The sequence below is a fragment of the Carcharodon carcharias genome, chromosome 34, assembly GCF_017639515.1.
Source record: "Carcharodon carcharias isolate sCarCar2 chromosome 34, sCarCar2.pri, whole genome shotgun sequence".
Classification (NCBI taxonomy): Eukaryota; Metazoa; Chordata; class Chondrichthyes; order Lamniformes; family Lamnidae; genus Carcharodon; species Carcharodon carcharias.
The window spans coordinates 6,406,689-6,431,149 of NC_054500.1; the positions used below are offsets into that span (position 1 = coordinate 6,406,689).

The following is a 24,461-nucleotide window of genomic DNA, read 5'->3' on the forward strand; positions in this document are numbered from 1 at the left end:
CACCAGTGATCATGACCGGGTCAGCATATCCTGTTGAAGATACTCAGCCCAGGACTGACATGTCTGATGTTCCTGTAAGAGTTGAAGATACAGAACTGAAAGTGTCACCGAAGCACCTGATGTTCAGGCAACTCTGGAAAAGGAGGTTCCTGACAAAGAATCTGAAGTTGTGGAGCTGTGACATTCCACATGGACCAGTGTAAATATTATGTTGTCTTGACAAATATGTACTTGTGAATATAATATGTATTGCTGAGTTAAAGGGGGAAGAATGTAATGCTTATGGTTTTATTTAGTTGTAATGTACCTTTAAGAATAATACTTGTTAGGCAAGATCACATGATTTGTAGTAACCAATAGGAAAGTAGCGCAGACTACCTCAGCGGTCAGTGTAGAGATAGAGTTGGAGTTGAAAGCACACGTGTAGCTGCTACTGAGTATATTGTAAATAAACTTAACGGGCAGAATTTTTTGGCCCGCAGGCAGGCGGGTGCCCAACCTGATAGGGAGTAAAATAGTCCACAATGCTGCGGGGCGAGCGTCCCAACTCCATCGCACACTCACGCGATATTTCGGTCGGCAGGTGCGCGCGAGAGTTGGCAGCACACCCGCCAACAATTAAAAGGCCTATTCAGGCCCTTGAGGAAGTCATTGAAAGGTTTTTTCACTGCCCGTGCAACCTTAGGGTTGGCGGGCGAGCGACTGGACCAGGCGGCCTTTGCATTTTGTGCGAAACCTCATCCACGGGTGGGGTGAGGTTTCCAACAGTAAATAAAAATAAGATAAAAATGTTTTAACATCATTTTTAACATGCCCCTCTTCTTGTGACTGAGTCACATGTCGGGCCACGTTTATATCATTTGCTAAATATTTATTTTCCATTTTAAAATTCTTCAGCTCCCTGAGGCAGCGCTGTGCCGTCAGGGAGTTTTCTGTCAGTGCTCGCCCGCTCTTGCATTAACTTCAGCTCCTCCCAGCAGTGCTGAGGCTCCCAGCGCGTGTTTCACGCTGGCTGGCCATGAAATCGTGGTTGGAGCCCGATCGCGGGTGACAGTCAGTCTCTTGGTCCTTCCCAGGCCCACCCACCCAACGAGGGGAAAGTCCCCACACTCCCCCACCCCATCCCCACCAATGTTTCCACCCAAGAAATGTCTGCAGATCAACCCTATCATCAATGGTCAACTCAGCCACCCCTACAACAGAAGTTAAGATACAGATCAGCCAGGATCTAACTAAGTGGCAGGACAGGCTTAAAGGGGCTGAATGGCCTCCTCTTGTTCCTAAAAGGTGAGCTGAGCTAGAACCATAGAACCACAGAACACTACAGCACAGAAAACCAGGCCATTCGGCCCTTCTAGTCTGTGCCGAAATATTATTCCGCTAATCCCATTGACCTGCACCCAGTCCATAACCCTCCAGACCTCTCCCAGATGTGTGGGACTTGTGGATAAAGGAGGACAAGCTGAGGGTGCGGGGAAGGGACATTGAAGGAGGTGAAAGGGAAATGTGCCTAATGTGCATTGAGGAAGGAATTGGTGGTTGCGTAAGTGGTTCAAATGTGATCGGAAAGTGAAGTTAGATCGTGGTGTGAGATGTGGGCAGCAAGGGGTGGTTGTAAAGAGAAGCTGAGATGTTCAGCCTGTTAATGCAATTGTACAGCGAAGAATGAGATGGAGGGGAATTCTTCAGGGAGTTGGGGTATTGGTGAAAGGAGTGTTTCCAAGTTCTGGCTGATAGGGGCAGGGTGATGAAGAGCTGGACTCACCCTTGTTGCTGCTGTGAGACACTTGAAGCAGGTCCTTGGGGTAATGCCGTGAGCATGGAGCCCATCGACACTATGGATACTGACCCTCCTCACTCGGCTTGTTGGCCACCTCTGTCAGTGGCCTTGATGGCATTTCTGGGGGGGGGGTGGGGGAGAGTAGCTCCCCCACTTCCCTTCAGTTCGTCCGCTTTGACCCTTCCAGGAGGCACTTGAAGAGTACGAGGGGAAACCTGTGCTCATTGCGGCTAACCAGGAGCTGTTCAAAGGTGAAAAGGCCAAGCTGCGGATAATGCCATGCTTCCAATAGGCCTCAGGAATTGCACTGGAAATGGTGCATGGTTTCTGGACTGAGTTAGAGGGCAGCACAAGGCTACAATAATCCAAACCTCCCACCTCCAACACCCTGCTGGCTTTGCTCTCTGACCCACGGCACCCCCAGCCTGAGTTAAAATCAGGCCTATAATCAGGGCAGCCCCTCAGCTATCAAATGAGGGATGCAGGAAGAGGAGGAGGGCCACTCAGCCCTTCAGGCTTGCTCCGCCGCTCAACTAAATCACGGCTGAATGATCTTCTTCCACCCGCCTTTGCTGCATAAATAACCTCACCCGCAAAAACCTTTCAACCTCTGTCTTGAAAGCTTCAAATTGACCTGGGCCTTTGGGGAGGGTTTGGGGGGGGGGGAGGGGTTGGGGGGAAGGGTTTAGGGAGGGGTGGGGGTGTTGGGGAGTTCCACTACCCTTTGTGTGAAGAAGCACTTCCTGACATCACCCCTGAATGTCCTGGCTCGAATTTTAAGGTAATGCCCCTTTGTTCTGGATTCCACCCACCCCCCACCCAGGGGGAATGGAGTCCTAGGGCTGAATTTGACAATGAGCGGCAGACTGCTCACCCCGACCCCCACCCCCACCAAAACTGGCCCTGGAACAACCGACTTTAAACGAAGCCGCCCTGAAGCCTTAACAGGGCGAAGGCTGGACTCCCAAGCCTTCGAGATCCACGGGCCAATCTGATTCGCTGGCAGCTCTAGTGGCCCCAGCAGCGCCAGAATGAGCAGCGGGCTCTGCTGGGACGGCCAAGGAGGCCCCGGGGTGAAGAGAACTCAGGTAGGCCCAGGGTTTTTGACGGGGAGGGATCGGGGAGCCTGGGCAAGGGCTTGGGGGAGGGAAGGGAGCGGAGTGGGCTTTGAAGGAGAGGCAGGAAAGTACAAAGAGGAGGCAGCTAAGATCGTAAGAGGGGTTGGTGCCCCTGATGCGCACAGGGTGCCCCCCTAGAAGGAGGTAACTCCCTTCCCGCTTGCCCCCACTCGTCCCATCTTCCACTGGCCAGAGGATTATGGCAGCAGAGGCAGATTGACGGCAGTAATTGGTCTCTTAGGGACGTCAATTGGCCTAAGTGTGGCCGGCCTAGTGGGAACCTTACCCACCTGCTGTATCATTTGGAATGGGTTGGGAGTGAGCCAGAAGGTGGTCACCCTACACACCTTACACGGACCCCAGCCACAAAACACACCTGGCTGGGGGTGGAGTTGGGGGTGGGGGTGGTAAAATCCGGCCCATAGAATCATCGAATGGTTACAGAACAGCTGGAGGCCATTCAGCCCATTGTGTCCATACCAGCTCACTGTAAGAGCAACTCGTCTATGTCCCACTGCCCAGCCTTTAGCCCTCTTCAGGTAATCCTCCAAATTTCTTTTGAATGCCACAATTGAATCTGCTTCCACCACCCTCTCAGCACATTCCAGATCCTAACCGTCCAGTGTGAACAAGCTTCTCCCCATGTCACCATTGCTTCTTTTCCCAATCACCTTCAACCTGTGCCCTCTGGTTCTTGATCCTTCCACCAATGGGAAGCAGTCTCTCCCTATCCGCTCTGCTCAGACCCCTCATGATTTTGAACACCCCTATCAAATCTCCTCTCAACCTTCTCTTCTCCAAGGAGAACAATCCCAACTTCTCCAATCTGCCAGCGGAACTGAAGTTCCTCATCCCTGGAACCGTTCTCGTGAATCTTTTCTGCACCCTCTCTAATGCCTTCACATCTTTCCTAAAGTGTGGTGCCCAGAACTGGACACGGTGTTTTAAACAGGTTGATCAAACTTAATTGCTTTTGTACTCTATGCCCCTATTGACAAAGCGCAGGATCCCATTTGCCCCACAGGTTCTCCCTACAAACCCTATTGGATTGTTATATTGTTTTAATACGTCAGGATTTACACCCTGTGTTGTGTGTGGGGCTGAGGAGAGGGAATTCCTGGTCCTGTGAGAATTCCCAAGCACTTGAGGGTGGTGGGGGTGGGGGGAGGGGCAGAGCAATGATGGGAATGGGGAGTGGGCCCAATCTGTGTGGGTACTGGCCAAGAAAAGTAGGCATTCAGAAAAAGCCCAAAAATACCGAGGGGAGAAACTGAACTCCCATGAACGGTTGGGACGATTTGAAAATTTTAAAAGAAATAAGATTGACATTTATACGTCAGGCAGGGCCTTGGTTTTAACATCTCAGCTGAAAGACAGCACCTCTGACAGTGCAGCACTCCCTCAGAACTGCACTGGGGCATCAGCCTTGATTGTTTTTTTTTTAAATGCTCAAGCCCCGGAGTGGGCCTCGAACCCAGAAACCTGCAAATCCAAGAGAAGGCTGCTCCCAACTGAGCCACAAATGGCTCTTTTTTTGAGCAGGTCTTTCAAAGAGCCAGCACAGGCAGGATGGGCTGAATGGCCTACGAATCTACAATTCAGTCGGCGTTAAAGGCCCAGCCAGGCCTTGGCCTTCAGCAGAACGTTCTGAGCGTGCGTCAGTCTCTCTCCTTGCTTATTGTTTTTGTATGGGGATTTTATTTGGCCGTTGTACTGTTTTGGATTAATAGACAGTTTGTGGCCTGCCACTGATAGCTGGATAAAAACCAGTGGCCGTGTGAGGTACGGAGTCACTCCACCTTCTGGGACCTTAAAGAGAAGCCTCGGGCAGGCCTCTCGTGTGGAGGTGGTTTAGAGGAAAGCCGGGGGAGTTGAGGAGGGTCGTGGGCAAGGGGGGGGGGCGGGGTGGTGGTGGTGCTGCAGAATTCTCTCCCACAGACAAGCACGCGAGGCTGGAGGCTGAGCGAGACAGAATTTTGATTGGCAAAGGGAGTCAAGGGTTGTGAGGGGGTGGGGTTGGGGGGGTGGTGGAGGTGGGATGGGGGGGTGGGGTGGGGGTGGGGTGGGGGTGGTGGAGGTGGGACGAGCAGGGTGGTGGGCTGGGGGGTTGTGGGGCAGGGCAGGGTGGGGTGGGGTGGGGTGGGGTGGGGCGGAGTGGGGGGGTTGGAGGGGGATAGCAGACAGGAAAGCGGAGTTGAGGCCACGACCAGGTCAGCCGCGATCGAGGGGCCGAATGGCCAGCTCCTGCCCTCAGACCTGCTGAGCTTCACCGGCTATTTTTGTTTTTTTTGTTCCTGCCCCTTAATTCCTGTGGGAGCTCAGCCCAAGGACTCTGTACAACGTTTATCCCTCAACTGACCTCGTGAGAGAAGGAAAAAGACCAGACCTGACCTGGTCATTATCACAAGTGCAGTTTGTGGGATCTTGCTGTGCGTAAATTAGCTGGCAGGTTATAACGGTGACTGCACGCTTTGAAGCTGTTGCAAATTGTCTGTGAAGCACTTTGGGCAAATGCAAATGAAAGTTCTATTTTCCCTTTTGGTCATGAGGATTCTCAGCTTCAGGGAGGGGGTGGGGCAGGATTACTGGCAGCCAAGGCTCACGTGACCCTGCTGTCATTCTTTTGTAACTGGAGAAAGCCGCACACACTCATGGGACTGAGTGTCTCTGTGACACAGAGCGGGGCGGAGAGAGAGAGAGAGAGAGAGAGAGGCTGCCGATCAACCAGGTCTTCCTGTGCCTGAGAACACATAGACACACACACACACACACACACACTTACACACACACACACTTACACACTCACACACTCACACACACACTCACACACTCACACACACACACTCACACACACACACTCACACACACACACACACACTTACACACTCACACACTCACACACACACACACACACTCACACACACACTCACACACTCACACACTCACACACTCACACACACACTCACACACTTACACACTCACACACTCACACACACACACACACACTCACACACTCACACACTCACACTCACACACACACACTCACACACTCACACACACACTCACACACTCACACACACACACACACACTCACACACACACTCACACACTCACACACACACACTCACACACTCACACACACACAGGAAAACTGCAAGCCACAAAGTTCAGCCTGACCGGTTATCCGTGAGTAATGGGTTTGTTTGCTGTGTCGGTCTGGGGGTGGGTTGAGCGGCTGAGAGAGAAGGGGTCTGTTCCAAGGATTCCATAGCCAGGAATTCATTCATTCGTTGCCGGGGTTGTGGGCCTTATCCAGTGTGTGTAAACCACCACCACCACCACACCGCAGCCGGCTGGACCACCTCGGTGGGCCGAGCTTCACCCTTAAAAGGGTCACTATGGCCCGGGAGGGGTCACTGAAGGGGCTGCAGAGGCACATTCAATTGTAGCATTGCGGAGGGAGGGAATCGGATAAATACTTGAAAAGCTAAGGATGGGCGGGGGCGGCAGAGGGAGTGCGAGCAATTGGGTGGATCTTTCAAAGGGCTGGCACAGGCACGATGGGCTGAATGGCCTCCTCTGCTGTGCTATTGTGGCTCTGTGTGCTAGTAGGAGCTCCAACTAGCAGACACCCCCTCCTCCTATGTGACACTCAAAGCTGCAGCACGCGGTGATCGGAGTTAAACGTTCTGCGATTAAGAAGGACCCAGAATGTGTCTGTTTTGCCTCAGTTCATGCACCGATGCCAATAGCAGCCAATGTTTGCGCTGACAGTGGGTCAGGATCTCTGGGAGCCAGGGTGAGTGTTCATTACAGCAGCGGGCGTGAAGTGTCATGTCAACTCCTCATAGTGAAAGCACCCCAGTGAGCTTCATTGGAACAATCAGCTGACAAACTCCGATACCAAACCACATGTCTACACCAAAAGGGAAGATCTCTGGATAGAGCTCTGACTCACAGGGGCGAGAAGGTGATGAATTCGAGTGCATCTGGCAGCTTGTTGGAGGCCTTGTCCCCATGACAACAATGAGTTATGCCTGGCCTGGAGCCCAGGACAAGAGCCATCAGCCTGCTCCTTGCAGCCTCCGAGGGCCAGACATCTCCCCTGTCCTACGGAGGAGATGTTAAAGCAAGGCCCCGACTACTTGGATGTAAAACGTCCCCCATTCCGTTATCTGAAGGAGGGCAGGGCACATCCCCACCCCCCCACCGACCAGTATCAGTGGGCCCGACATCGCTTAAAACAGACAACCTGATCATTCGTCGCAGTGCTGCTTGTGGGATCTTGCTGGGCGCACATTGACAGAAAGCAACAGTAACTGCGCTCCATTGGCTGCGAAGCGCTAGGGATGTCCTGTGGATGTGAAAGGTGCTAGAGGAATGCAGGTCCCCTTCAGCCTTGTCTATAAAACGGGCCGGTTACATGAAGAGCAGCCTGTCTCAATGCAGGGAAGGGACGCTTAGTGTGTCCAGCTCGCTGCTCTCGCTAGGTTTGGGGTGTCGCATGAGGCCTGGGTGCCAAGTTTATGACCTTCTGGATACAGATGTAAGATGGCGAGGAGGGTCTTCTTACAACTATAAACCAGCAGACGGTTCAAGAGCTGGTCCAAAAGACAGGGCATCGGTCATTCAGCGCTCCCTCAGCCCTGGACTGGAATCTCAGTCTGCGTCCACTTCTCTAGCCTCCGACATGGACGCCATTGCATTGAAGCTGACATCCTTCACACCCTTGGCAGAGTCCTGGAATGATAGAATGCAGCACAGAAGGAGGCCGCTCAGCCCGCACTATCTGTGCCAGCTCTTTGCAAGAGCAGCTTAAACCTGGTGCCACTCCCCCACCACCACACCACCCCTCCCCCCACTCCCCACCCTTTGCCCAGCACCCTGCAAATGTTCTCCTCTTCAGATTTTTATTAGGGCCCATGTCAACAGGGAGATGGCTGCCCCCATTTAAAGTCACAAGGCCCTTTACAAAAGGATGCGTCTCATTATAGCCACAGTGAAATCTCTCTGCGGGGAGGTTCCCTCTACTCAGATACTTCAGCGGTTTTAGTGAGCTAAGTGACGGAAACTCAAAGTACTTGTTGGTGGTTTAGAGGGGAGGAGGGAGCAGAGTTTCTATAAGATAACCGGTGTCTTTTGCAAACATTTATGCAAACGACCCAAGTTCCTCTTTTTGGTTTAGACCTGCGGCAGCATAATTGGCTGAACGTGGAGATCTGGGACAGAGTTACTGTCCTGTTGTGTGAGTTGCTCATACGTTTAAGGGAGCCTCCTCACTAACCGAAGGGGCCTTCTGGTCCACTGTCTCTGCGGGTGCTGCCTGCAGAGTGCAGTCAATCCAAGGCTTGCTAAACAAGTCTGAGATTCTGTGCCCTGAGCTAGAGTTTTCCCAATTCCCCCCCTCTAGCTCCCTCCTCCCCCATCACCGGCACCGGAATAGCGCCAAAGGATTGACCTCGTTTCAAACTCTCACCAACTCTGACGGCGCAGCACTCCCTCAGTGTTCAGTGGAGTGGGACTTGTCTTCGGCTAAAAGATGATAAAGGGACGATCATGATGGGGTAAACCTATTTAATACTGGACGAAACAGATACAATTTAGAGCTCGGTCCAGTTTGCAAAGCTAAGCAGCTTCAGGGCTTGCGTAAGAGGGGAGATTCCCAGTTCTCCAACCCGCTGAAGGGTTTCCGATCTGGGCAGCTCCCGCGCTTATCTTCTGTCTGGACACAGGCCTTGGCGTCTCGCTGGGAGCAAAAGCCTTGCTCTCACAGAGTCACATCCCTTCGAAACATCCCGGAATGGGTCGCAGACAACTCTTCGAAACGCTGACGGTTGTGTAGGTAGCTCCCGCAAGTAAGCGAAATGAATCACTTGCCCGTTTTGTGTTGAAGCTGTTGGCTTGAGGATGAGTTAAGGGCTGGGCCAGAGGTGGCACTCCCAACTGGCTGATGAGTCAGTTAAATTGTTGAGCAACTCCTTCAGGGCTGGAGACTTGCTCAGGATGAGTTTCATCATTGTGCGTTTTTACTGTTCAAAGCTGCAGATGGGCATGTTGGGCTTGAATGGCCTCCTTCTGTGCTGTGTTACCACTCTGCGGTTCTGGGCGCTTGTAGAGCTCCTCCTAGCAGACACCCTCTTCATATGTGGCACTCGAAGCTTGAGCGCCATGAACTGAATCTGTTACTGCGGACTCTGGGTGCTGCAGGGACAACATTTTCTGTTCAAGGTGTCCCAGGGGGTGGAATCACAAGCAAAATGGCTGCCTCTGATCGCAGGTCGCTGAGCACATTACAGGGTAACCATGGTAACAAGAGGTGCCCGGGAAACAGAAAATAACCGGCGACCAGTCACAACTAATAATACTCAAATCATGCAAGGGAGAGGAAGCTTAATAAATTAAATATTATTTCTTTTATCACAATTCATTCCAGCCTCTGCCAGGCCTGCCAGAGACTGAAGGCCTCAAACCAGTGGACTCCACTCCAGGCCTAACTGACCATGGACAAGGCCACAAAAGTGAGTCAGACAGACAGACCCAGCACCCCTTGTCCCCTTCACAGGCCAGATCCAACCTAGATTTGTAGATGGCCACTGCAGTCAGGCCAAGGAGCGGATTCATGAGGAGGTTACCTCCGCCTTGGCTGCTTCACCTGCCCTCCCAACCCAACAGCCACCACCGGACAGGGGTATCCAAAGCCAGGACCATGGGACTGAAGCAGAGTCAGAAACCGAAGAGCTTTCCCCCTTCAAATAATAGAATATGATTTACAAACTGTCACGCTCTATATACACGAGAAACACGGAATCATTCAGGCTGCTAAAAATGACATGCGCCCTAAAAAACAAGGCAGCTCTGTTCCGCGCAGCACTGACTTCATTCCCCCCCCGCCATGTGCATGCTCGCCCAGTCAGAAGGGCCTCACTGAGTTTCCTTGGCCTGCGAGACGCCAAGGCCTGTGTCCAGACAGAAGATAAGCGCGGGAGCTGCCCAGATCGGAAACCCTTCAGCGGGTTGAAGAACTGGGAATCTCCCCTCTTACGCAAGCCCTGAAGCTGCTTAGCTTTGCAAACTGGACCGAGCTCTAAATTTTATCGGTTTTGTTCGGTATTAAATACGTTTAACCCATCATGATCATCCCTTTATCAGCTTTTAGCCGAAGACAAGTCCCACTCCACTGAACACTGAGGGAGTGCTGCGCCGTCAGAGGTGCTGTCTTTTGAGTGAAAGTTTGAAAAGAGTTCGATCCCCATGGTACTATTTTAAAAAAAAGAGGGGGAGAGTTCTCACCGGTGTGCTGGCTGATATTTATCCCTCAACAAAAATCACAAGAACAGGTTATATGGATCATTATCACGTTGCTGTTTGTGGGAGCTTGCTGTGTGCAAATTGGCTGCCGTGTTTCCTACATTACAACAGTGAGTAAACTTCAAAAACGTACTTCATTGGCTGTAAAGCACATCGAGATACCCAGTAGTCGTGAAAGGCGCTATTTAAATGCAAGTCTTTCTTTTCTTTGTTAGTTAAGGACATTGACGACATCATTAATGTGTTAAAATGGACAACTTTCCTTTTACCATTTATTTAGTTTCAGAAATTAAAGTTTAATTTGTTGCCAATAAAAATTATCCTGTTCAACTTGAAACAGTGATCAAGAAATGTCCTCCTTAACTTCTTCAGAAATAATAATTCCACAGAGTGAGTGTTTCAGACATGTGACCTTTCATCAGGACTGGGAAAAGTTCGACATGTAACAGGTTTTGAGCCAGGGGTGGGTGGGACAAGGACAAAAGGAAGGTCTACGATAGGGTGAAAGTCAGGAGAGATTGAATGACAGAAGAGTTCGTCTTCCAGGGCCAAAGGGAAGGTGATGGGGCAAGAAAAGAAATAGCGAAATAAAAGATAAGCCTAGAGCAGGTGTGCTGCTGTCTGAAAGGGAAAAAACCCCGAAACAAGCAAAGAAAAGGAAATAAATTGGAGGACAGAGTTTCTGGTCTGAAGTTGTTGAACTCAGTGTTGAGTCCAGAAGGCCGTAAAGTGCCTAATCGGAAGACGAGGCGCTGTTCCTCAAGTTTATGTTGAGCCTCACTGGAACAGTGCAGCAGGCCGAGAACAGAGATGTCAGCGTCAGAGCAAGGTGGAGAATTAAAATGGCAGGCACCCGGAACACTTGGGATTGTGCTTGCAAATTGAACGGGAGGTTTATGCTTCCTTTGGAATACACTTACAGCTTTGTGCTCCTCCCCTTACACAGCAGGGAATTCCTTCTTGCTCAACCATAAACCTGGCCACAAGGAATATTAAAGTAGCTGCCATTCCACCAGCCTCTCCTGCAACCTCCACCCCCCCCCCCACAAATCCCCCAGTCAAAGTAGAAATCCCTGTAGGTCAGTCAGCTCTAAGTCAGCAAGAGCTGATGTTGGATGGTGGAATTCTTCCCGGCAAGATGAGGTTTGGCAGTCCCTGTGTCAGCCAACCTGGTAACTGGGTACTGGAGCACAGTATTTGGAAGCAGTGGTTGCTGGGTAAAATGGTCAGCAGCTTTAACCAACCTGGATACAGCACAGGGCAGCAACACTCTCAAGCTGGCATTGCCTGGCTTGGTTGCCGATGCTGTTGAGGAGGGGGAGGGGCACGTGCCATGGGGCGGGGGTTAGAACACTGAGGTGTCTGGTCTCAGCGCCCGAGGTGCCTTTCTGCATGAGACCAAGAGAGGAAAGGGGCTTGCATTTGTCCCCCGTGTGACCCCAGGACCCATCCCGAAGTGCTTTACAGCCGATGGCGAGCTTTTCGAAGTGTCATCGCCACCGGCTCTCCTTCGATTCGAGGGTGGTGAGCTTCTGCCGTTAGTCCTCGTGTGACTGAGCAGCTCGATTCCCGGCGCACAGATCCTCGGGCAAGGATGTCCCACGAGGCAGCGTGTCCCAGTGTCACTGTTGTAATGTAGGAAATTCAGCAGCCAGCGTGCGCACAGCAAGATCCCACAAACAGCAAGGTGATCATGATCAGTCATCAGACTGTGATGACAGTCGAGGGATATATATTGGCCAGGACTCCAGGGTGAACTCTAGGGAAATTCATCCTGGTTTTTATTAACACATCACGTTAGTGAACCACATGACAAACATTAACTAAACAGACGAATAATGAGCTTGTTTACCGTGTCTGCCTGGGGTGAGTAGTGCTGCTAATGGAGGCCTGTATCTGTGATACTGCTAGAGTGAATTTGTTCATTCGTTCCAGTTTTGTGGGCTTGTTCCAGTTTATAGAAACATCTCATGCTGCAGTGGAGGAGCCATGGAGTCATTTACAGCACAGAAGGAGGCCATTCAGCCCATCAAGTTTATGCCAGCTCCCTGTAGAGCAGTCTAGTCCCTCCCATTCCCCTGCTTAGTCCTCGATGTCTTAGAATTTCATCTCTCTCAAAGTGCCCATCCAATTTTCTTTTGAAATCATTGATCGTCTCCACTTCCACCACCCTCATGGGCAGCGAGATTCAGATCATGGCCACTCGCTGAGTCAATGAGAGGTTCAATGCTGTCCTAACTCCATAATGTTCTTTTCTGCAGGTGTACACCTGAGATCTGAGCCAGGCTCGGGGGGGAGAAAAACATGAAGCTCCAGCTGATACACCAGAAGGTAACTAGACAGAGACAGTGCACAACTGCCCAGGTTTACAAGTGTGAGCATGAGTGTGTGTACAGAGTATAGGGTGCATGTGTAGGGATGCCTGAGTGAGTGGGTGTGAGTGTGAGAGTGGGTGTGTGTGTTTGTGTGTGTTTGTGTGTGTGTGTTTATGTGTGTGTGTGTGTGTTTATGTGTGTGTGTGTGTGTTTGTGTGTGTGTGTGTGTGTGTGTTTATGTGTGTGTGTGTGTGTGTTTGTGTGTGTGTGTTTGTGTGTGTGTGTGTTTATGTGTGTGTGTGTTTATGTGTGTGTGTGTGTGCGTGTGCGTGTGTGTGCGTGTGCGTGTGTGTGTTTATGTGGGTCTGTGTGTGTGTGTGTGTGTGTGCGTGTGTTTGTGTGTGTGTTTGTGTGTAATGCTTCATGGTTCCAGATCACTGGAGTATCAGGAAAGCGTCACTAGGACATTTGACCTTTGTGGGCATCACAGTCCAGTTTGACCTTGGATCGATGTGCAGCCGAGTTCACTCTCCTGCCGGCGTCAATGGCTGGTGACCCCTTTCTCATCTACCCCTCCCCCACCACTCCAACCCCAGTGGCACTGAGGCTAACTGCAACTCCCTTCCAACCGGCCAATCACCCCTTGACCCTTGGGTGTGATTTTGGGTGGAAGTTTTCTGTGACTAGTTGAAGGGTCACTGACCTGCTCCAGTAGCACATGGTAAAGGTCGATTTAATTTCCTGTTTATGAAACTTGATTCAATTCTTGTGTTAATTCCCAGGTTTCTCATGACCATCTCACACTGATCCCTGCAACTCTGCAATGGGATCTTTAAACAGACTCTGACTGTTCTTCCCTCTCCTGCTTCCTCCCAACCCCCCTCCCAGCCCACCAGCCTGATGCATTTCTCCGAGAGTCTCCATAGTCATTGCTTAATGGGTGCTGCTCTGTCTTTCAGATCAGACGTTAAACTGAGACCCTACCTGGACCCTCAGGTGAACATCAAAGATCCCATAGGCACCATTTTGAAGAATAGCTGGGGGCGGGGTTGGAGTTGGGGGGGTGGTGGGGGCCGGTGGAGTTCTCCTTGGTGTCCTGGCCAATATTTTATCTCCCAACTCATGCCTCAAAACAGGTTGTCTGGTTATTTTTCACACTTACGGCTTGTGGGATCTTGCTGTGCACAAGCTGGTTGCTTGCGGTTTCTACGTTACGACGACGGCCGCCGCACCTGAAGCAGTGCGTCTTTGCCTGCGAGGCTCTTTGGGACATCCCGAGGTGGTGACAGGTGCTATATAAATGCAAGTCTTTCTTTCCTAGCCCGCTTACCTTCTTACCTGATGCATTTGTAAAACAGACTGTGTCATTTATGGAGCTCCTGTCACGATGCAGGGACTCAAAGCACTTGCACGTCGTACTATAGAATATTAGAATGGTCACAGAAGGAGGCCATTCTGCTCATCATGCTCATGCTGGCTCCCTGCCCTGTCCCCACGACACTGCAAATGTTTTCTCTTCCGATAATTATCCAATTATCTTTCGAAAGCCTCGATTGAACCTGCCCCTGCCACACTCAGACAGGACATTCCAGATCCTAACCGCTCGCTCCATTAACAATTTTTTCCTCGTGCCGCTGAATCACCTGAAATCAGTGTCCTCTGGTTCCCGGCTCTTCTGCCAATGGGAACAGCTTCTCCCCATCTACCCTGTCCGGAAGAATGGCTTTGATGTCAGTGAAGCTGTTCAGGATACTGGGTGAACGACTCTCCTCTTCAGAAAAGCACTGTGGAATCTTTTACATCCACCTAAAAGGGCTGATAGGGCCTCGGTTTAACGTCTCATTCAAAAGGCAGTGTCCCTGACAGTGCAGCACCCCCTCAGTGGAGTGTCTGTTTAGAGTGGTTCAGACACTGATTAGGTTTTGGGGAGTGGTCTTGAGGTCAGTTTTCTGTTAAAGGTGAGTGTGCTGGCAGATGACCCCAGGAAGAGGGCAAGTCACTGATGGTGGGGCTGTAATTATGGTCAAACAGCACCTCAGGCCTGGATAAAGGTCCCTGTTCTTGTTCACTGACAGCTGCTAGGAAGTGTTTGTGCTGATAAGTGTGTGTGTGTTCGAATGTGTGGTGTGTGTGTGTGTGTCTCTCTGTGTGGTGTGTGTGTGTGTCAATGTGTGTGTGTGTGTGTGTGTGAGTATGTGTCTCTCCGTGTGGTATGTGTGTGTGTGTGTGTGTTAAGTTGTGTGTGTATGTATGTGTGTGTCTTTCCGTGTGGTGTGTGTGTGTCTATATGTGGTGTGTATATGTGCGTATGTGTGTATCTGTCTGTGTGGTGTGTGTGTGTGTGAATTTGTGTGTGTGTCAATGTGTGTTTGTGTGTATGTGTGTGTCTTTCTGTGTGGTGTGTGTGTGTATCTGTGTGGTGTGTATATGTGTGTGTGTATCTCTGTGTGGTGTGTATATGTGTGTGTGTATCTCTGTGTGGTGTGTATATGTGTATGTGTGTGTCTCTCTGTGTGGTGTGTATGTGTGTGTCTCTCTGTGTGGTGTATGTGTGCGTCTGTGTCAATGTGTGTGTATGTGTGTTTCTGTGTGTGGTTCTGGTGTGTATGTGCCTGTGTGTGTATGTGTCTGGGTGTCTGTATATATCTCTGAGCTTGTGTCTGTCTGTGTGTCTCTCTGTGCGTCTGTGTGTGTGTGTGTGTGTGTGTGTGTGTGTCTCTCACATGGAGTGTGTATGTCTCCATGTGTGTGTCTCCCTTGTCTGCCTCTGTGTGTGTTTGTGCATTTGTGTATCTGTATGTGTGTCTGTCCGTGTTTTTGTGTCTGTCTTACTGAATGAGCAGAACTTTCCTCCAACTTAATATTGGGAAGACCAAAACCTCGTCTTCAGGTTCCCAACACAAACTCCGTTCCCCAGTCACCATTTCATCTCCCCCATTGACAACTGATGCTCATCTCAGCTGCCTGCAATTCCTCAGCGTGATACTGAGATGAGTTTCTGACCACATAACGCCACTATCGCTGCAACTGCTTACACCTACCTCCAACACCAACCTCTCCCTTTCTTACCTGTAGACCCAACCATTCCAAAGGTCCCCTAGCTGCCCTGCCACATTCTACCCCCTGTAAACTTTGGGTGCTGGAGGTCTGGTGGCTCAATGGGTAGCTTTCCCTGCCTCTGAGCCTGATCTCCAGGTTGGAGTCCCGTTCATAACACGGCCAAACAGGTTGAGTGTCAACTAGTAAATCCTTCCAATTTGCCTGATGGCTGGTGGCAAGAGCAGGAGAGGTTCCTGCTGCAGTGCAACAGCCTCCCTACTCTATTCCCAGCTTTCAGGTCCCTCCCCCAGCTCCAGAACCCTCCGAGATATCGGTGCTCCTCCGATTCATATCTGACAAACTGATTGGAGTCTTTTGAGAATGTAACTAACAGAGTGGATGAAGGAAAACCAGGATGTGTGGGATGTATGTTTGGATTTTCAAAAGACATTCAACAAGGTGCCACATGGAAGGATGTTACAGAAGATTACGTCTCTTGGGGTTTGAAGTGAGGTATTATTTTGGATAGTGGATGGGTGAAAGAATAGAAAACAGAGGGCAGGAATGAAAGGGTCATTTTCAGATTGACAGGTTGCTACTTGTGGGATGCCACAACCTATATTGATGACTTAGATGAAGAAATAGTAATGGACTTAAGTCACGATACACAGTTAGGGGGAATGTGAGCTGTGAGAAGGATATAAGGAGTCTGCAAAGGGATAGAGACAGGTTAAAGGACTGGGCAACACGGTGATGGGTGGTGTATCATATGGGAAAATGTGAGGATATTCACTTTGGGAGGAAGAATAGAAAACGTGGATATTTTTTTAAATGGTGTTCAAAGGTATTTGTGTGCTCTTGCACAAGAAACACAGAAAGTTAACAGGCAGGTACAACAAGCAATTAGGACGGCAAATGGCATGTTGGCCTTCATTGCAAGGGGTTTAGAGTACAAGAGTAAGGAAACCTTGCTGCAATTGTTTGGGGCTTTGTTGAGACCACGCTGGGAGCAGTGGGTACAGTTTTGCTTCCTGTAGCTAAGGAAGGTTACACTTGCCTTAGAGAGAGAGAGAGAGAGAGTGTGCATCAAAGGGTCACTAGGTTTGTTCCTGGGATGAGGGGATTATTGTTTGAGGAGAGATTGAGTTCAATGGGCCTATACCCTCTGAAGCAAGTGTAGAAGAATGAGTGGTGATGTCATTGAAACATGTAAGAGTCTGAGATGGCTTGACAGGGCAGATGCTGAGAGGCTTTTCCCCCTGGGCTGGAGAATCTGAAACTAGGAGGCATTGTCTCAGGGTAAGGGGTTGCCATTTAGGACTGAGATGAGAAATTTGTTCACTCAGAGGGTTGTGAATCTTTGGCACTCTCTACTCCAGAAGGCTGAATAAGCTCAATCATTCAATGCTGAGATCGATAGATTTTTGGACCGAGTGGAATTAAAAGATTGGCAGGAAGGTGGAATAGAAGTTGCTGGATCAGCCATCATGGCATTGAATGGTGGAGCAGGCTTGAGGCCTACTCCTGCTCCTTTCTCTTATACTCTTATGTTCTTATGTATGTCGGTGTGCGTGTGGAATGATCATCAGGGAAGGGAAGAAGCAGGTTCAACTGTGATGGTTCCCACAGTCAAACAGCACGCTAATGCTCAGTACCTGGACTCGCTGTTAAGGAACGGTCATTTAGACAGAGATCCCAGGGGGCTTTGAGGATCAGGGCCCTGCCACTCCATCATTTAACAAATGTGTCTTCTTTCTTGCTCAAGGTGAAGACATCACATCCCCCTGCCGATGGGAAGTGGAACTGTAGCTCGTGGAACTCAGGATCTCAAAAGGTATGGATCCCACACTCGCTGTGTGTCTCATCTGGAACCTGGAGCTCGGAGTCTGGGTGTAAGGGGGAATGGGGTTATCATAGTGGCTGCCATCTCAATACACTGCCTATTTCCATGCCAACAGGCGATAGTGGAGCCTAAAAGCATTAAATTATAAGGACAGGTTGCACAGATCAGGCTTGTATTCCCTCAAGCATAGCAGATTAAGGTGTGATTTAATTAAAGTGTCTAATTTAATTAAAGGGAGCATAACTTTACAATTAGAGTTAGGTCACTCAGAAGAAGCACTTCACCTGGAACTCTCCTTGAGGCTGGAGGGTCAATTTGCAAGTTTGAAAAGTGCATTTGATAGATTTTTATTGGGTGAGGGGTTAAGGGTCACAGAACCAAGGTGGGTAAATGGAGTTAAGATACAGATCAGCCATGATGCAATTGAATGGTGGAGCAGGCTTGAGGAGCTCAATGGCCATTTCCTGTTGCTAAGTTCCTTGCCTTTCCTGATGACTGTATCTTGCAATCGTTGCTTAATGTTTTAATCAATGCATTGGGTTGGGTGGAGAGGTGATGTTTTACTCTGGCTAAACAGCCTCATTGGAGCCCCCACTGTGGTGGGACATTGAGTGGGCCAGCACTGATGGTACAGATTATACAGATATTCTAACATCTGCTCCTTCTCTATCTCCTCCTCCAGATCTATCGAGATGCGATTGTGGTGCTGACGGTGATCATCATTCTCATCCTCCTGATGATGGTGCAGTTACTGCTCTCCCCGTACACCCACCAAATGGACAAAAAGGTCCAAACCCCCATTGGGATAGGAAAAGCTGCTGACAGCCTGGAGAAGGGCTGGTCTGACTCCTGCAGGTACTGGGGTAATGCAACAGGGACCCCAGCACCCCCTGTAGGAACCTGGGGGAAAGGCAGGCTCTGCAGCCCATCCTGTAGTCAAGTGGGAGAATAGCAGGCTCCATGGTGCCTCCTGTGGGTACCTGGGGGAATAGCAGGCTCTGTGGTGCCCCCTGTAGGTACCTGGGAGAATAGCAGGCTCTGCAGTGTCCCCTGTAGGTACCTGGGGGAATAGCAAGCTCTGCAGTAAACCCTGTAGGCACCTTCAGGAATAGCAGTCTCCCCCCACCCCACCACCCCCCCATACCTGGGAGATTAGCAGGGTCTGCAGCTCCTCCGATAGGTATCTGGAGGAATAACAGGCTCTGCAGTGCCCCTTGTGGGTGCCTGGGGGATTAGCTGAATCTGCAGAGCCCCCTGTAAGTATCTGGGGGTGAGGGGTAGGTGGGTGAGAGGAGTTAAAGGGCTGCAATGCCTCCTCTAAGTATCTGGCAACAAACAGTGGGTTGCAACATCCCCTGAAGGGACCTGTGGGGTTGGCTGCAGTTACCCGGGGGTGGTGGAGACAATCAAACCCACTGATAAGATGGATCTGCTAGTCCTATGTCTGAGCTGTAAGGCCCCTTGAGCTGATTCATTCTTACGCTCCCTCTTCTGCTCCCAGTCTCGTCCTCGTCGAGAGTATTCCGGAAGGGATGCACTTTGGGCCTAATTCCACCGTGAACCCACCATCCATTTTTGATGGCTGGATGAAGTTGCTGAGCAAGGCAAAGAACAGCATTGACATTGCATCCTTCTACTGGACGATGCAAAACAGTGACACGCACACATCCGAACCCACAGCAAAGCAGGTATGGCCCAGGGAAATGGTCAACATCAGTCATAATTGCATTAGAAGCAGTTCAGAGAAGGTTCACTAGGCTGGTTCCTGGGATGAAGGGATTACCTTATGAGGAAGTGTTGAGCAGGTTGGGCCTATACTCGTTGGAGTTTAGAAAAATGAGAGGTGATCTTATTGAAACATGTTAGATTCTGGTGTGGGGGGGGGTTTGACAGGGTAGATGCCGAGAGGATGTCCCCTCTCATGGGGGAAATCCAGAACTAGGGGGAACACTTTAAAAATAAGGGGTCTCTCATTGAAGATGGAGATGAGGAGGAATTTGTCCTCTCATAGAGTCGTTAATCTTTGGAATTTTCTTCTCCAGGGAGCAGTGAGTGGGCATCGAATACATTCAGGGCTGAGTTGGACAGATTTTTGATTGGCGAGGGAGTTAAGGGGTGTGGGGACAGGCAAGAAAGGGGAGTTAAGACCACAGTCAAATCAGCCATTATCTTATTCAATGGCAGAGCAGGCTCAAGGGGCTGAATGGCCTACTGCTGCTCCTATTATGAACACTCATTAATATTCAAATTATACTTAATAATCAGATGTGTCAATCTTATTCGCCTTTCCCCACCCCCCCCCGCTAATATTGACCCCTGCCAAAGGTTACAAGGGCCGTCCAAGGGAACCCCACTCATACGAGCAGTCGGTAGTGAACGTTGTCCAATCATCTTCACCTAGGATGTTCCCCAACTCTTTATGGTTAATAATTGGCTAGAATTTCCTAATTTCATAATTTCTCCTCTCACCTCCCACCACCACCACCCTCCCACCACCACCAGCCTCCCACATCATTGGGAATGGGATCATTTACTGCCTGTCTGGAGCCCTCCATCTCCTCTATAGCGAGAGACCCGAGCAGCAGTCCGTAGCCAGATTTGATCAATTATTTGGGATTAATCCATTACAGCACCACAAACCGTACAGAAAATGGCATTAAACTTCGGGGTATGTGTTCCTTACCAGACATTAATTTTTTTATGCACAAAGTTGAGGGCAAAAGAAAATATGAAATGGATATTGCTGAAAAAAAGAGACATTTTTGGTCAAAACTTTTCATCTCACACTCATTTACAATTTACAAGAGGGTCATTATATTGCATGAGAAGAGGGTGCTGACTGGTTGGCAAGCGGACTCCGATTGGTAGACCTGTCCCCATGGGGAGTGCACCAGTTGATAGTGACTGATGATTAACTGCCAAACATTGCCTGCAATGTAAATCAGGCCTTGACTCTGATTGGTCAAGGCATTACCCTGAAGAATGAACCAGCGAATGGCTATCACTTACTTTATTTAGCTGAAACAGGCGCAATATGTGTACAGGTTCTTTCTGTCTGTAAAGAACAGGGCCCAGTGTATTAATATATGTAGCTTCCAGTACACGCAAATGAGCCACACTGCGAGCCCAACTGACAATCTTAAATTGGTTGTCAGTGTAATTATTAGCGCACTGAGGATTATTTAGCAAATGTTGTCCAATCGCGAAATCACGTCTAATATTGGACCGGTGTAAAATTCCATGCTGTGTTTTGAGTTTTGCAAGCACGGGCTGGTTGGGTACAGTCTGCATCCTGCCTGTTGCGAACAGCAGCTGGGACAGGCTGTTTGATATGATCCACCAGTCTTTGGGACGTGGGCCTACATACCCAGCATCAAACTGGCACTGAAATTCATACACCACGTTACTCATTTGTGTGATAAGCACAGCGTCTTTTTGGCTTGATGGCTGCATCCTGTTAGTGGTGAATACCACTCATGTTGCTACTGCACAGTAGCAGCATGAAACAGCCAGCTTCACCTGTTGCTCACATTTTTGAGATACCTTATCCTTCCAGGGTAATCTGAGGTGGACTGGGCACTTTTCAGGGCTGAAAGTGGTGGCCTCAGACCTGTTCATGAGTTTGTGAGATACACAGTGTGAAATGATCTGGTCAGGGTAGTCACTATCCTACAGGATGCCTTTGATGTGCCTATTTCAGCATCAATCTTGCATGGTGAGCAAATGGCTCGGGTCCTATTTACAAAGTTGCCGATAAGACCAATCTTATAGCGTGTGGAACTGTAAGAATCCCAATGTGCATATTGACCAGTGAAGGTCGGCTTGCAGTAGACCATGGCTTGAGATTTCTCAACTAGTACGCCCAGGAAGGGGAGTTCATTTTACTGCTCCATTCCGAAGGTGAATTTGGGCGCAGGATGGAGCCAATTAAAACATGTAAGGAAATTGTTACATGCAGCTGTGGATTTAAATATAGCAAACGTGTCATCCACATATCGGAAATAAGTGAAGGGTAGGAGGTTCAGTGTCATTCCATCAAAGACACGTTTCTCATGGAATCTGACAAAGATGTTTGCGAGAGCTGGGCCTAGAGGGGATCCCTTGGCAACACCGTCTATTTGGGCATACATGGTGACATTAAAACTGAACTCAACTGTGCGAGTTCATAAGCTCAATGAACATTGATTCACATGATGGTGGCTGGTCTAGATTGCCGTGATATAATGTTGCAGTGCAAATATCTATGGCTTTCTTAAGTGAAACACTGGTGGATAGGGTAGCAATGTCAAATGGGGACATGGACACAGGGATAGTGACTACCCTGATCAGATCATTTCACGCTGTGTATCTCACAAACTCATGAACAGGTCTTTCAGCTCTGAAAAGTGCCCAGTCTACCTCAGATTACCCTGGAAGGATAAGGTATCTCAAAAATGTGAGCAACAGGTGAAACTAGCTGTTTCACGCTGCTACAGTGCAGTAGCAACATGAGTGGTATTCAGCACTAACAGGATGCAGCCATCAAGCCAAAAAGACATTCTGCCTATCACACAAATGAGTAACATGGTGTATAAATTTCAGTGCTAGTGTGATGCTGGGTATGTAGGCCCACGTCCCAAAGACTGGTGGATCGTATCAAACAGCCTGTCCCAGCTACTGTTCACCAAGGACTGGGTACAGACCCTACCCAACCAGCCCGTGCTTGCAAATCTCAAAACAAAATGTCCAACATTAGATGTGATTCTGTGATTGGACAACATTTGCTAAATAATCTTCAATGTGCTAATAATGACGCTGACAACCAATTTAAGATTGTCAGTCAGTCTTGCAGTGTGGTACATTTGCATGTACTGGAAGCTACATATATTAATACACGGGGCCCTGTTCTTTGCAGACAGGAAGAACGTGTACACACATTGCGCCTGTTTCAGCTAAACAAAATAAGTGACAGCTATTTGCTGATTCATCCTTCAGGGCAATGCCTTGACCAATCAGCGCCAAGGCCTGGTTTATATTCCAAACAATGCTTGGCAGTTAACTGTCAGTCACCATCAACTGGTGCATGCTCCATGGCAATGCCTCTACCAATCAGAGTCCACTTGCCAACCAATCAGCACTTTCTTCTCATACAGTATAAATAGTTGCCTCCCTTGGATTGTATTTGTGCAAAATATCCTGATGAGTGCAAGACGAAAAGCTTTGACAAAAAATGTCTCTTTTTTCAACAATACTCAAGTTCTGTACTACCTCACGATTGAAATGAATATTGTTGATTTGCGGTTTATGGAGATTAAGAACAGAATATAATGATGAAGTGGCGTATTAATGAGCATTAAGCATAGTACAGTGGAATATAGATTAATGAAAGTTAAGGAGGGTAAATATAATGGGGGTTGGGAAAGACTATTATTGGATATTATGCATAACATGTACAGTGTAGTGGTAATGCCAGCAGGTTAATGGCCTGGGGACATGGGTTCAAATCCCACCAGGGTAGCTGGTGGGGTTTAAATTCCATTCATTAATAAATCTGGAAGCGAGTCTCAGGTAACCAGAAATGATTGTTGTAAAAATTCACTTGGTTCGCTAATGTCCTTTAGGGAAGGAAATCTGCCGTCCTTCCTTGTCTGGCCTACACGTGACTCCAGACCCACGGCAATGTGGTTGACTCTTAACTGCCCCTCTGCAGTGGTCCAGCAAACCACTCAGTACAAGGGCAGCAATAATAGTAAAGGGGGAACAAAGTGTCATTGCTAAAGTATGTGGGGCTGCATCATACAGGCACTGCAACAGGGCAGAGCGAGACCTCTGCCGGTGCTAATGCCTCTTAAACACAAATGGTGCGAATAGTCACACAAACGTGTGGGAAGACTGGGGCGGGGCCTAACTGGGGTCAACCCACACCCCGCCCGTTGGGTCGCCCTTCCAGAGAGGCGGCTCACCACCGCCTCCTCAAGGGCAATTAGTGATGGGTGATAAATGCTGACCCAGCCAGCGACACCCAAACCCCAAAGATGGCTGGAAAAAAGGATCAACTCCTGTTGCATCTTCTCACCTTTCCGACCCAACCACATCACCCTGACACTTTGCTGCGTTGCATTTCATCTGCTATGTGTCCGCCCTTTCTCATGTCCTGTCTGTGTCCTCTTGAAATCTGAAATAGAAACAAAAAATGCTGGTTTGGCAGGGTCTGTGGAGAGAGAAACAAGGGTTAACGTTTCGAGACTCGTACGGACTCTCCGTCAGAATCGTCAAGAGTCTGTACGGACTCGAAACGTTGACTCTGTTTCTCCCTCCGCAGACGCTGCCAGACTTGCTGAGTTTTCCGGCATTTTCTGTTTCCTGTTTCAGGTTTCCAGCATCCGCGGTATTTTGCTTTCGGCCTCCTGAAGTCTGTTGCCACCTCCGTCAGGGTTTGCTGCGCTTCCGACTTTGATGAGTAACTTGCCTCCCCAGGGCCAAGAGGTTTTGCAGGAGCTGCAGCGAGTTTCTGGAAAGCTGTCCGTGAGAATCGCTGTCAGCAAACCCTCCGGTTCACAGACCTTGAACGACCTGGATCTCCTGGAAAAGAGCGGTAAGTTTACCAACGCCTTTGGGCCCTGGGGGTCTCCTGGAAAGTTCCGTAAACACAAACACTGTCTCGTGTAGCTCCGTCGTTTTGCAACATTTTTGAAATGTCTTCAGGGCTCCGGTCACAGAGCCAGGGTGTGGGGCTTAATTGGATTGTCTTCTCCCACAGCCACCACAGGCATGACGGGCTGAATGGCCTCTTTTTTGGACCGTAGTGTTTAATGATTCTGTAGTTCTCAGGCACTCAAGGACAGCTCTCTGTTAGTGTCAGCTAGTGTTAACGGGAAGCACTCGCACCTCACACTATGGGGGCTGTGGGTTAGGGTTGCCAACTCTCCAGGATTGGTCTGGAGTCCCCAGGAATTGAAGATCAATCTCCAGGACACTGCTGTGTGCAACCCTGGAGAAAAATCACTGGGACATTCAAAACATATATAGTTAAAAAAAAAAACTTCCTTGTACATTTCTCTTTCCCGGATATAGAAATA

The 24,461-nt window shown here is 49.4% G+C and overlaps 1 protein-coding gene across 3 annotated transcripts in view; it reads left to right on the forward strand.

The window, feature by feature from the left end:
- The first annotated feature begins 5,547 nt into the window (after positions 1 to 5,547).
- Positions 5,548 to 24,461, forward strand: part of pld3 (phospholipase D family, member 3) — a 37,482-nt gene continuing 18,568 nt past the window's right edge. Inside the window, exons 1-7 of one of the 3 annotated variants that reach the window (XM_041179524.1) lie at positions 5,548 to 5,743; positions 6,012 to 6,084; positions 12,468 to 12,537; positions 17,326 to 17,394; positions 18,086 to 18,258; positions 18,905 to 19,091; positions 23,860 to 23,977. In XM_041179524.1, the coding sequence (XP_041035458.1) occupies positions 12,511 to 12,537; positions 17,326 to 17,394; positions 18,086 to 18,258; positions 18,905 to 19,091; positions 23,860 to 23,977 (574 nt within the window). In that variant the 5' untranslated portion in view covers positions 5,548 to 5,743; positions 6,012 to 6,084; positions 12,468 to 12,510. Of the gene's footprint in view, positions 5,744 to 5,923; positions 6,085 to 9,331; positions 9,417 to 12,467; positions 12,538 to 17,325; positions 17,395 to 18,085; positions 18,259 to 18,904; positions 19,092 to 23,859; positions 23,978 to 24,461 lie in introns of those variants that run through there. The other 2 variants (XM_041179523.1, XM_041179522.1) reach the window with 2 other exon arrangements.